The sequence below is a fragment of the Dermacentor variabilis genome, chromosome 4 (genome assembly GCF_050947875.1).
Source record: "Dermacentor variabilis isolate Ectoservices chromosome 4, ASM5094787v1, whole genome shotgun sequence".
Classification (NCBI taxonomy): domain Eukaryota; kingdom Metazoa; phylum Arthropoda; class Arachnida; order Ixodida; family Ixodidae; genus Dermacentor; species Dermacentor variabilis.
In genome coordinates this window covers 125,079,989-125,093,608 of record NC_134571.1, presented here as the reverse complement: position 1 = coordinate 125,093,608, position 13,620 = coordinate 125,079,989, and the positions used below count along the sequence as shown (strand labels likewise).

Genomic DNA, 13,620 nt, shown 5'->3' with positions numbered 1-13,620 from the left:
GGCTCAAAATAGGTCTCATTTCAGTTCCCTGAAGCTTGCATTGTGAGCAATAACAAAAGGACAATGTGATCAGATTTCAGCAAAACAATGCCTGGCTTGAAAATAAACCACATTTGGAGTGCTTGCTGTCACGAAGATAAAAATATTTGTCTGCTACTGAAACCCTCGACAAGGTTCACGAGATAAGGACAATGCTTTGAACGCTTCGAAGATTAAAGCAGAAAGGCTTTTCTGTGCCAAGTGAACAATGCCTGGGAGAAAGCAAAAGCATGAAAAAGACATTGCACCATGTTTATACATGCCACATTCACTTTATTGCCTCATGCATTCTCAGTTGTCAGTGTGTACCACTTTGTATAAACAGTATTTACAGATTAAAATATACATACGTGGTGCCCGCACCGAATATTACATATGCACTTATGATATGTGTACAATGACGAACATCTGGTCAGTTGAAGACCAGGAGAGTCAAAAGTAAGAGTACATTGCTATATATCACAGTATGTAGTGCAGTGTCCAGACAGCGAGAAGGAATGCCTTCAAGGCACAATGTCAGCTGTCACATACTTGGTTACAACAACTGCGGAGCGTGACAATGCTCTCCTGAAGTCAAAGTATTTACATAAATGCATTTCAGCAAGTCAATAGCCTGCAATGTGATGACTTATGCATTAAAAACATTAGCTAATGTTAAATGCAACAATTTGTTACACTCCTGGCTATCTTTAGTGTTCTTGGAGTGAGAGTGACAGTCTTTAGGTCTTTCTCATGAACATTGTTAAGGCAGCAAGACAGCAGACCGTGTTCACGGGTGCAATACTCAAAAATGTATTCGAAGACCTCCTCAATGTTTTCGCCTGTTGCACTTGATGTCTCAAAGTAGGGTGCCTTGTCCGTTGTCCAGCCAGGATTTAAGCTCTTTGCGAAGATTTCCGCCTCGGCAACAGAAACCTGCAAATGAAAAATTGTGTACTTGTGACAGCAGCAGCAAATACGCAAGACTCATGTAAAAGTCAATTGGACACTGCTGTAAGTCTCCTTGTTCTCTTGCAAGAGAGGCTCAATAGTATTGCAAAAGAATGTGGAGTGCCTTAGAAAAGCTTGCAGACCCCTGATGTTGAACAGTTTCTTGATCTGATTTGGTAATAACACTAGGGCAAGTACCACACTAAAATTTTGAAATTTTTTGCAGACCTTTCCACGATGCTGTACATACAGGACGCAAGTTCTTTAATATGTCCTTCCACATCTCATCTTTTCTAAGGTGAGCAACTGTGGTCACTAACTATACCTAATGCAGAGGTTTCAGGGAATCCTGCCGTACATCTCTAAAACAGTGCAAAAGGGAAAAGATAGTTCTGATGCTGCTATTCCCGTATGGGTACTAGAAATGAATGTCTTCAACAATTTATTCTTGTAAGTTTATTAGAACAATCCTACTGTGATGTCTTTCTAGTTCATGAAGGTGAAACAGTGCTTTGTGGACAAATAGTTTGACCAGAAGCACACTTAAGCGCCAAAATGTGCCCCAGAATGCCAAAAATCTTGTGAAATCTTTTCTTCTGCCCTCTACCTAAGCACAAGTGATGCTTGGTAAATTACACTGAGAAGAATTACATATGTCCGAAGGCTCTTTACAAACTCAATGTCTCATTATGCACATAAGGCACTTGAAAGTTCAACAAAGCGTATTTCAGTATGCAACAAGCCTTTTTTAAGAGCTTGTAAAAGAGAGGCAGTAAATCTAAGCAGCTACGACTATACAACTGTGCTCAGGATGGTGTGGTCTTTTGAATGCTTAAGGTATGTGTCGATACACAACGTACAAAGGAAGCTAGCATCATACCGACAATGTAAGGGCATGTGCTAAAGTGGAAGAAATAAGAAAATAGGCCACCACCCCTTACCCTTGTTGCCTTAGAGCGTGCAAGGTAAGCATACCCATTTTCTACAATTTTTAGAAAATGGTCATTAGCATCTGCAAGTACCTTGTTTTAAGTCTTATCTGCATCACAGTAGCTTTATTGTGATGCAGCCTTCATAGTTTCCTCAGCTGATAAGACTTAAAACAAGGTCGTTACGGATGCCAATGACCATTTTTTACTGATTGTGCTTTGTTGAGTAAGATGTTAAAAAACCAAATGTGCAGAACTCTTCCGGAATGAAGATGGAGTAAATAGAAATGTGCCCATTTAATGAGAGGACATGGTGTACAGTTCTTTACAGATTCGTGCTTTGGTTTCTCAAATATGACAGAAATATGGACACCCTGAACACACAACTATAATTAAATTCAATGTGATGTGTCTCCTTTCATATATGTAGCAGATTTATCTTAAAGTTTGATTCATCAAATTTGGCATTGAAATTTATGTTTGAAGATGCTCATAAACAGTACAGATAAAGTACATACATTGAAATTCCCAATGTTTGCCTGCTGAGTTAAAAGCAACAAGGGAACTGACCTATTAGCACAGTCTACAGTGATGTCTACAGTGATTGCAAACAGAACATTAACAGCATCAGTGGAGAGAGTTTTATACCTGTGAAAAACAAAGTGCCCATGAACATGAGATCACAAGTGTAATTTCACTAAAAATGATTTCAAAATTTGAAATTTACACACACCAGCCTAAGTGACAGAAATTACTGAAATGTTCTGACCAAAAATGTGAATAAAATGCCTTTGCCATAAGATTCTTGTGAATGTCAATATTCATATCTTGTGGCATTTCAAGGTGACAATGAACTTTGTTCTGTCAAGTTTGTGTGAATTCTCTCAAAATTCCTCTTGTAAAATGAAAAAAAAAAACAAAAACAAATGCAACCCAGTAAAGTGGACTGCTGGGCTTAGTTGCTTTATAGCTGAATAAAACTAAGCACAAATGTGACAGACACAATCTTGTCCCATCTTCCTCACCCAGAGTTCATTAGCATTGCATTTTGATTAAATGAGCTGTGTCAAATTTCCTCATTTTACTGTGACAGCAGTTAACCTATTGGCTACCAAAGCTGGTGAATGTCTGGGTCCAAAAAATTTAGTCACTTTAGCATACACCCAAGAGGGTGAAGGCAAAAGCCCGCGCATTCAAGAGGCATTCATTAAATTACTTGACATGCTCCTTAAAATGAGCTTTACTTCTCATTACTTGTTTCCTCCCAACAAATGTTGTGGTTCTAGAGCTTTAACTGACATTACCTTAATTAACTGTGCCCTAATTAATTTTGCCTTTATACCAAAGGTCACAGGTTTGACTCCCGCATAAGCTAGAAGGTTCGACTCCCACCGAACATCATTGGTTGGAGTGCCTGATCGAAGTCTATTAATTGCCTGTGCCTTATTAACTTCCCCTTAACGCCAAAGGTCATGGATTCGAGTACCTGAATTAACTATTGTAATTAACTTTGCCTTTTCTTTTTTTGCAGATGATGAGCAGCGTTGTAGCCAGCTATAGAAGAAAACAACGAACATGCGAGCAGTGGCACGAGCAAGTCTCTACGCGAGGCAAGCTCACATTACTTTCTGCACAGCACGCAGCATTTTCAAGGCCACTGTCTGACGAGGCATTTAAGGTTCTCGCCTTAAAAAGGGGGGCCATATTGCCAAAGCCAATAATTCACAGGTTGGCAGATATTGCTGGTCCAAAAAAGTATTTGTAGATAGCGCAACAGCCAATTATACTGAACAAGCTACGAAATGTTACTAAATTACACTAGGTGTACACTTCAGTGGTGGCCAGATGCTTTTTGTTTCAGCCGATATTTGGAGAATGTTTACATGCACATTCCGACACCTATGCAACTTGAATCTGAGCACTGGGTGCATTTGCCACATCCAATTCTGTTGGAGCTGGATAACCAAAATTCATCATGGCAGTGCAAAGGGTGCAGTACAAGAAGGATGCATTTTTTAGTGATCATTACTACACAGCACCATATAACAAACTACAATGGAAGTTTTGGTAGCATGTGAAAGGCAACACAGATGGAGGCTCACTTGGCACATGCAAGTGGTAGCCAATGGCTAAAATATCAAAACTAAGTTTGCTATGTCTATTTACTTGTCTATCTCTTCTATTATGCGATTGCCATAATGACGTTATCACATCACTGCTCACTTTACGTCCTGTTAGAGCCTGCGGCTGAAGAACGAGACTTGAGCTACCAATGCTTCCGAGGATTGACTCAAGCTCCGTGGCAATGTGCAGTTGGGAGCCTGATGTACTAACCATTAAGCACCGTGCAGAATTCGTATTAAGAAACTTGTGTGGGGTTTTGTGCAGTAGGGAGACCTCAAGAATGGTGGCACCTGTGCATGTATTTAAGGGCACAGCAATCAATACTGTTGTCGACAAATACAACCCCCCCCCCCCCACCCAATATGTGCATTCCGAATAACTTCTGAAAGGATGTTCTCAAAATGCCGTATTTTTTGAAAATGTTCCATGGAACCTGCCCATTAAATAGATGTGACAAATAAATTCAGAACGATAGTATTTCATTGAAGAACACAAAATTTTTAATGCTAAAATCAAGCTGGCTTCACTGCACTGCTTCAAGATGGCTTTTTCAATGCCAATAACGTAAAAAGTAACTGTCCCAAGCACGACTTAAAGAGTTTTGATACAGTTGAGTGCCACGTGGGATCACATTTAGTCACAGAGGAAGCCCTCACTTAGTGTTGTCGCAATTAGTGTTCCACACAACAATGAGAACACCACTGTTCTTGTTGCCAACTTTAAAAACACTTCCACCGAGATTTCAAGTTTTCTGCAGCACCACATGTGACCAAAAAACAGAACTAAGCACATGGATGCATGGAGATTGCCTTTGGCGAGATAAATTGGCACATTTTAATATGGCCTAGCCCTGCTCACTCACAGTAGCCAGTTGCATAACTACAGGCGGTAAAGGGCTGAGAAAATACTAGCGCCATTACTTGACGTGCAGGCAAGATGACAGCGTCCGCTGCAAAAGTGCTGCTGTCACAGTCAATGAATTCAAAAATAGGGGAATAGACAAATGCTGCAGGCTTTTTTGCTTTATTCATAGACATCTGAAATCTTGCTTTCATAGAGTGGACAACTTCCATAGCTTCCATACAATCTTCTGCAAGTTTGGGCCGCATGCATGCGACCTACTTTATTTTGCAAGCAGGGTAGTTTTTCCAAACATTCGAATCCTCAAGCCTTATTTCTCAATTCATCTGCAAAGTATCATTTTAAGAAAACTGAATATGCCACCCAACCATTACTGTTCAATTTTGTCCCAGAATGGATAACAACGATTACAAGGCAACCACGCACTCCTCACCTGTCGTTTCTTTGTGCCTAGCAGGTCATTCTTGGTCCCGACAACCACCTTTAATGCAAAGTCATCTACCACGCTCAGTAACTGGACATATCTTGTCCTGCAAAAAAAAAGAAGTACAGAGGAAGTGAAACAATGCATCAGAGCAACAGGTTAAGGTTGAAAAAAGAAAGGAGGGGTGGTAGCTTAGAGCTCAATTAATAGTTAACAGTTTCAGATTAGGTGACAGAAACTGCTTGCGTACCACTTGGTTGCGCAAGACCATTATTGTCACAGAAGGGTTTTAAAAAGAGCTTGTCTTTTTTTTCATATGCAAAACACACCTCATAATCTAAAACTAATACAATAATGCCATGAAATATAAGAAGCATGCTTCATTGCACACAAACAAGAACCCAAAATTATAACCAAGGCTGTGCCACAGCTGGGGCACAATTGTAGTGCAAGTTTTTGCGACTGAAGTGTCAGCTCACTGCATACAAACTACCATTTTGACGTGGAGCACAGTCAGCTAAGCTTTCGAAATGGTAATCAGATTTTCCCTTATGCACAACTTTTGTACTGTGCAATATTGTTCTTAATAGGGAGTTATTCACATATCACGTACAGCATTTATTGTCCCATTCACATTTTCCACTCTGCTGCTACAGATGGGCAGATCAATATTTTAACCATGCCGGCTGTACTACAATGGTGTGGATGACAGTGCATAACTCCTATAAACGCAGGGTAACTGGCAAGCTCGGCATTTATTTAGGACTTGCCACGCTGATCTAATATGAATGAGGTGTGCTCACTTTCTACGTGGAACTGGTTAAACAGGTAGCAAATAAATTCAAATCAGAAGTTGGGATTTCAGTGAGCTCTGATGAAGTCAATTAGCAAACCGAACATACTCTGAGGAGAATGCCATTAAGAATGATTAGAGCAGAGGTTCAAACATATGCAGAATTAGTATGCACAATTTCTTATTTTTAACACCTGATAGCTCAGCAAAGTTAGTAAACTACTGTGAAATAATCCTGGAATAAAATTTTAATGACAATGATACTGTATAGTAGCACATACTACAGAAACAGCATTGATGAGGGCAAGATGACCAGGATACAGGAAAAAAATATAGAAAAATGAAATTACTAATGCTATTTAAAACTGACAGAGAAAGTTTGTAGAATGGAGGAATTATGTTCCATGGCAATACTTAAAGAAATAAAGCCTTTACAAAAGATTCCGAGTCACTGTATGATTTGACCCGTCATCAATCTGAGCTGCGTTTCCTTTTTTTTTTTAACTGATTACTCTAAAGCCTCAAAGTTTAGGCATGTTATAAGTATTAGGGATGAGACGAGACCTGAATGTCCAGCACAAGTGTCATCATCAGAGATTAGCACAGCCACCATAATCAAAGTTTTTGTATAACTAGAAATACTCTGATTCCTTCTATTATTACTTGCAACCTCTTGGAAAGAAAGAATCAGCAGATTTTTTTCTTCTTAAATTCCCACATATTCTATGCACATGTGGGAATTGAGGACAAGTGAAGCCTTTTGATGTTCACAAAGGAAATGTTATGCAAAAATAACATTGATGCTAACGTTTGCACAACATGGTGTACTTTAAATACAATTTTACACAAATGTAAAAGCTAATGACACAAATGGAGTTCAATGTTCATGCAAATGCAATGTGATCAAGCAAAGGTAACGCATTGTCGGAACCATTGCCATGTAGGGACCGGATCCATATAAACACAACATGAATGAACATTAAATTTATTCAACATGAGACGTGTTGTATTGCACTGGACGTCACTTGCATGACTCATAAGACAGTTTATGGATGTTAAACATAGTTAACACAAGTGTTCACGATCACCAATGCAACTTCAGCTAGGGCAATTTCACACTGTTATTTGGGTGTTGTGCCACGACTGTAGGCGATGCACCAAACGAACACATGCCTCACATCTCAACACAGTTATTGTTGATGGTGTTGTGTACTTGTCCCAATGGTAAGAAGTGGTGTGGTGCGTGCATCAATAAACACAAGATGGAACAAAAACATTCAATGTGTCGACCCCTCAAGCTTTCGTACTCCATCATGGCGTTCCTCACTGCCGATGGTTGCCAGGCATTGTCATTCCGCATCCCACTTGCAGGTTTAATATTTGTCACACGCCTCACTGCTCACAGCCGCAAAGCGTCGTCATTCTGCTAGGCGTTTACAAGCCAGCCAATTCTCAGATTCTACACCACGCTTTGCAATGTAATGGAAGGTGTTCCTATTCTGCTCAATGCTTCTTTTGGGCCTCCGTCTCTCCCACATTCAATGCACGTTTTGGTCCCATTTTGTTCACTTTTTTTCTTTACGCTAGGTTGCTTCTGTTGCAGACTTCATTTCTCAGAACCTGACTTTTCCACTTTGCTGTTACCAACTTTGCGAAGAGCTTCGCTTGAAGATGCATTGATGCATAATGCACGTGACAGCTATAGAGATTTTATGATCTGAGCAGCTTGGAAAGTGTTCCGTCTCAAATAAAATGCATTTGGAGTGAGGTGCAATCGTTACCAATTTGGGTGGTGCCAGCTTCTCACTGTTTTCAGAGCACTCTACTATGAATCGCGCCATTGCACAATCTAAACAACTGAGTATTTCGTATTGCAACTTGCTTCATTGACCCACAGACCACTTGGTCACCATGGGCCAGTGTTAACAAAAGCATCCTTTTAGACTAACAGCAGTTTCAAAAGCAGTGTCTGAAGCTGTATGTGTGCGGTAAATAGTTCTCAATCAGGCAATCGTCCTACAGCATGTTCTGAAAATTTTGTTTAGGAAACCCGCACACTGACGTTATGCACTTGCAAGAGCATAATGAAGTGATCGCAGTCAGAATGCCATCTAGGATAACATAGCATCAATGAAGTACAGTCCCAACCAAAAGTTTGGGGGCCAAAGGTGCAGCTATCCAAATTTTTTTTTCACAGCGGGTTATTCTGGGGGAAATCAAGGGTGCATGCGTATGCAGGCGTGTAGCAAATTAAACTAATTCCAGACCACAAAGCTGCACTTCAAAATATTTAAAATTTTTTGCTGATGCCATGGGCCCCAAACTTCTAATAGCAACTGTACATAAGGCAATGTTCTGTGCTGGCTGAGAGCCAGATAGACTACATAAGACCATGTGTACATGCCACAGCATATCTCAAGGAAAACCCTGCAGAAAAAGGGTAGAAAAATGAAAATAGCATGATTACAGCTTTGCAAGTAAACAGCAGATAGTAAAAGTAAATTGGACACATCTTAATGCTGCAGTATATGAAACTAAAGTACTACTGTCAGCACAAGCTGCATAGCTTTTTTTTTTACATTGAGCTCTTAAGAATTTAATAAGTGTTGCCCTAAATCAAAGCAGACCAGTAGTTGTGCTTGGTTAACTTCAAAATATCGACACATTGGCCGGGAGTCTAATTTAATCCATATTCAACAGTAAAATGTCACAACTGCTGAATGACAATGTTGGCTGGAAACACTAGAATTTGAAAGCATAAGCCGAAGAAGCACAACCATAAGGCCTTAAGGCCTTATGCATGAATTCATGTATGAATTCTTTCACATGTCTTAGGCATGTCAATTCTTTCACAAGCCTTAGCAAGTTTAAGGCCCATGCATTGCAAATGCTCAGATGAAAATCTGAAGACCTTGTGCGCTAAAATGCCACACACTTGAAAAAGATGCTCGACTTGTGATCACATACAATACTGGCGCTGCACTATACAGTCATGTCAAATTAATGTAACAAAAGTGTTCCATGTGCGAAATGTGGAAGACTCGCAGAGCTAATGCAGTAATGGTGATTACCAGGCTATGTACGACTATGCTTGTTTCCGATAGCGTGATGTACTTTGTGCAACATTACAAATTGCAGGGCTATTGAAATGGTGCTATATTTAGAAAAATACATGTATGTCAATTTGCACACAAGTTTAAGCTGCAGAGGCTTGGGTGTGTTGGTATTTTATTCTAACATAAGCAAAGTGCAAAAGGTTGGCACAAGACAGACATACACAGTGCTGTGTGCAGTGACGTAGCAAGGGGGATGGGGCAGGGGGCTGTGGGTCCCGGGTGCACGGGGACAGTAGGAGGGCAGTGTCACTTATGTCTGAAGACACCCGAAAATTGTCGATATCCTTGCCTTCACCCGGGGGGGTGACAGAAGAGCTAAGGGCCCCGGGTGCTAGACGACCTAGCTACGCCACTGGCGGTGTGTGTGTGTGGTGTGTGCGTGTGCGCGTGCACGTGCGTCCCTCTTGTCCCCGTCTTCTGCACTGCGCTTGTGTTACGACAGGTTCAAGGCATGGAAAGCAGTGTATTGTGTATTTATGACTTGAGATGACCTGGGGGGGGGGGGGGGACATGTATGCGTTAAGAGACAAAGCCGGCAATATCATTACTAATATGGATGAGATAGTTCAAGTGGCTGAGGAGTTCTATAGAGATTTGTACAGTACCAGTGGTGCCCACAAAGATATTGGAAGATTAGATTATGGGGTTTTATGTCCCAAAACCACTTTCTGATTATGAGGCACGCCGTAGTGGAGGACTCCGGAAATTTTGACCACCTGGGGTTCTTTAATGTGCACCTAAATCTAAGTACACAGGTGTTTTCGCATTTCGCCTCCATCGAAATGCGGCCACCGGGGCTGGGATTCGATCCCGCGACCGCGAATCCTGGAAGAACGCTAACATAGTCCTAATCCATAAGAAAGGGGATGCCAAAGACATGAAAAATTATAGACCGATCAGTTTACTGTCCCTTGCCTACAAAGTATTTACCAAGGTAATCCGCAAATAGAATCAGGAACACCTTAGACTTCTGTCAACAAAAGGACCAGGCAGGATTCTGTAAAGGCTACTCAACAATAGACCATATTTACACTATCAAACAGGTGATAGAGAAATGTGTGGAACATAACCAACCCTTATATATAGCTTTCATTGATTACGAGAAAGTGTTTGGTTCAGTCGAAACGTCAGCAGTCATGGAGACAATACAGAATCGGGGTGTAGACGAGCCGTACGTAAAAATACTGAAAGATATCTATAGTGGTTCCACAGCCACCGTAGTCCTACATAAAGAAGGCAACAAAATCCCAATAAAGAAAGGCATCAGGCAGGGAGATACGATCTCTCCAATGCTATTCACAGCGTGTTTACACGAGGTATTCAGAGACCTGGATCGGGAAGAATTGGGGATAATAGTTAATGGAGAATACCTTAGTAACTTGCAATTCGCTGACAATATTTTCTTGCTTAGTAACTCAGGGGACCAATGTATGCTCACTGATCTGGAGAGGCAAAGCAGAAGGGTGGGTCCAAAAATTAACCTGCAGAAAACTAAAGTAATGTTTAACAGTCGCTGAAGAGAACAGCAGTTCATGATAGGTAGAGAGGCACTGGAAGTGGTAAGAGAATACAGCAACTTAGGACAGGCAGTGACCGCAGATCCGGATCATGACACAAATAATCAGAAGAATAAGAATGGGCTGGGGTGCGTTTGGCAGGCATTCTCAGATCATGAACAGCAAGTTGCCATTATCCCTCAAGAGAAAAGTGTATAACCAGCTGTGTCTTACCAGTACTCACGTATGGGGCAGAAACCTGGAGGCTTACAGAAAGGGTTCTACTTAAATTGAGGACGATGCAACGAGCTACGGAAAGAAGAATGATAGGTGTAACGTTAAGGGATAAGAAAAGAGCAGATGGGGTGAGGGAACAAACCCTAGTTAATGACATCTTAGTTGAAATCAAGAAAAAGAAATGGGAATGGGCTGGACATGTAATGAGGAGGAAAGATAACCGATGGTCATTAAGGGTTACGGGCGGGATTCCAAGGACGGGATAGCTTGATGTTCCAGAAATGAAGATGGCATTTTCAACTGTCCAATGTGGCATAACATCTATTTTGGCAGAAGTAGCTCATTCGCTATTTGCTAATTCAGAACAGAAATTCATCACTTTAAGTTGACATCTCAGGTTGACCACATCTATAACGTTGGGAAAAGCTCCACTGTATGGCACTTACATTAATGCCTTAAAGGTTTCTCGGCTCGTAACGTCAAAAGCCATGATTGCGACGTCGGCATTTCTGCAGTAGAACATGCTCAAGCCAACATAGCGTTCTTGTCCGGCTGTGTCCTGGGTAAGAAGAAAATGCAAGCAGGTTTGTTAGGTGCATAAGTACATCTAACTTCGCATAAAACCAGCACAGTTCACATCTCATGCTATCCATTGTTCAAATACTTCGGGTGCACTATTTTTCCTGGCAAAGACGCAAAAAAAGAATTCTTGCTCGACTGCCAGAAAATTTGCTTTTGAACAATAATTTGCAAGCTGCAGGGTGTTATCGACCAGTTAGGGCTTTCAATATCAGGCACGATGTTGAATGCAGACTCAAATGAAATTAAATAATGCAAGAGTATATAACTACAAGAGCAAAAGACGAAGCTTACCCATATTGCAATATTGTGTTTCCCTCTCATTTTCAAGGTGAATGATGCACCAAGAGTTGCCTGTGAACATACAGAGTATTCAAACAATTTACATTATCAACAAGGACAGATCCCGTTCACTGCAACTGAATCTGCATCAACTGACCAAACGTTGTGCACGTTAAATCAATTTTGAATCTCATACTGTCAACTGCTGGCCTCCTAGCTAGCTCTGATTACATAGCGACTGTTTAGGTCTATCAGTGGCGTAGGGTTCAACTCCCGAGACAAAGTCAATTTTTCTTCTACCGCAAGGCTTTATTTAATGAAAAACAGTTTCTTGCTTTAATGTTTGTGCTGAATCAATACCCTTTCCCTACTTTCTGTAATACTAGAACTTCGCGGGTAATAAAATAAAATTCTGGCGGGGGCCAACATCTTTCACAAATTGCCGTGCTTCGTCCTGGCTGAAACATACGCTGAATCACAGTTGCAGATATTCATAATATATGCATTTCTATATGTTCACTTGTCCGATAAGTCTATTTTCTAATTAATATAACTGCTAAAATATGTAACGCGAAAAATATAACACGTATCTCTTTCTTTTTAACAGCGGTGGCGTGCCCAAAAGAGTACGCCCCTCCCTCTCCCCCCCACTAAAGCTTGAAAGCCGTGCACATGCGCGTGTATTAAGCAGACGTTGCAAGGCTGTGCATCCTTAAACTGGAATTTGATTTAGAGCTTACGTTTAAGGACAGCGAAGCCGAAGATGAGACAGGAATTTCATCGACCGCGACCTGCATATCCGCCTCGTAATGAGCGCACAGCGAAGATGTGTACAATAATTTTTTTTTCTTTACTTAGCGTAGCTGAGCAGGAAAAGCCAAAAAGTGGCATGTGGGTACAAAATGTCGAAGCTCAACAAGATGTACCGACTGTGCTAAAAAAAAAAAAAAAAGTACACTATATGCTTGTACTTACTTTAGGATACTCTTCAAACCGCCTCTCGATGTAGCGAATGAGGAGGGACGTTTTGCCGACATTCGAATCTCCCAGAATAATCACTTTCATGTCACTGCGCAGATAACAAACACAATTACAAACCCACAGGGAATTCCGTAACCAACTCGCGGTTGCTCGCTCATTGCACAGGACAAACGCAACAGTTGGCTTCATCAGCACAGTACGTACGCCGTCTGGAGCTTCACGCCCATGTTTCCTCGGTGCAGCATCCAACTTGATCGGCGTTCACGCTTTCCTCGCCGGTCGAGGGTCTCTTGCTGGGCGGACAGCACGTGCGGCATGTTCGACAGGAAAGCCGGGTTGTGGATACTCGGCTCGAACGTCGCTGACTTATCGGAGCCATCGGCGAAGGGGCGGGAATCCTTCACTCTCTCCCCAGACAGCCAGAAGCCGCGTTTGTTTGAGTTGACGCTGCTGACGCACCCGTGCGCAGGATGGCCTGTCAAAGAGATAGCATTGAGAATGCCCGAGCCGAGCGGCCGGGAGACCGCACGGACTGCTTAATTTCTGGCGCCACGATGCTCCCGCGTAGCAATCTTGCCGCGCAGAGGCGCGTAGAACAATACAAGCACTTTAGACCTGTCACACTTGTGTCATGCTTCAGCTCAAAGGGGCAAGCATCATAATCAACACGGCAGAAAAATGGTCATCAGACACTAACCCGCTAACTAGATGCGTCTCCACCTGCGCTACCTCTGCGCAAGCATAAACCAACAGATAAGCAACCAATAACAAACGTTGCCCCTCAAGCCAGAGCCTAAGCCGTAGCCATTCAGATTGAAGCTTTCGGTTT

General features: G+C 41.7%; 1 protein-coding gene across 4 annotated transcripts in view; it reads right to left on the bottom strand.

Annotated features, from left to right (window-relative positions):
• Nucleotides 1–295: 295 nt before the first annotated feature.
• Nucleotides 296–13,620, bottom strand: part of LOC142579722 (ras-related protein Rab-7a-like) — a 30,869-nt gene continuing 17,544 nt past the window's right edge. For 3 of the 4 annotated variants that reach the window (XM_075690213.1, XM_075690214.1, XM_075690215.1), the window contains exons 2-7: nucleotides 12,996–13,266; nucleotides 12,786–12,879; nucleotides 11,823–11,882; nucleotides 11,396–11,508; nucleotides 5,317–5,413; nucleotides 296–954 (exon numbers count right to left, since the gene is read on the bottom strand). In XM_075690213.1, the coding sequence (XP_075546328.1) occupies nucleotides 694–954; nucleotides 5,317–5,413; nucleotides 11,396–11,508; nucleotides 11,823–11,882; nucleotides 12,786–12,879; nucleotides 12,996–13,266 (896 nt within the window). In that variant the 3' untranslated portion in view covers nucleotides 296–693. Of the gene's footprint in view, nucleotides 955–5,316; nucleotides 5,414–11,395; nucleotides 11,509–11,822; nucleotides 11,883–12,785; nucleotides 12,880–12,995; nucleotides 13,267–13,488; nucleotides 13,507–13,620 lie in introns of those variants that run through there. The other variant, XM_075690216.1, reaches the window with a different exon arrangement.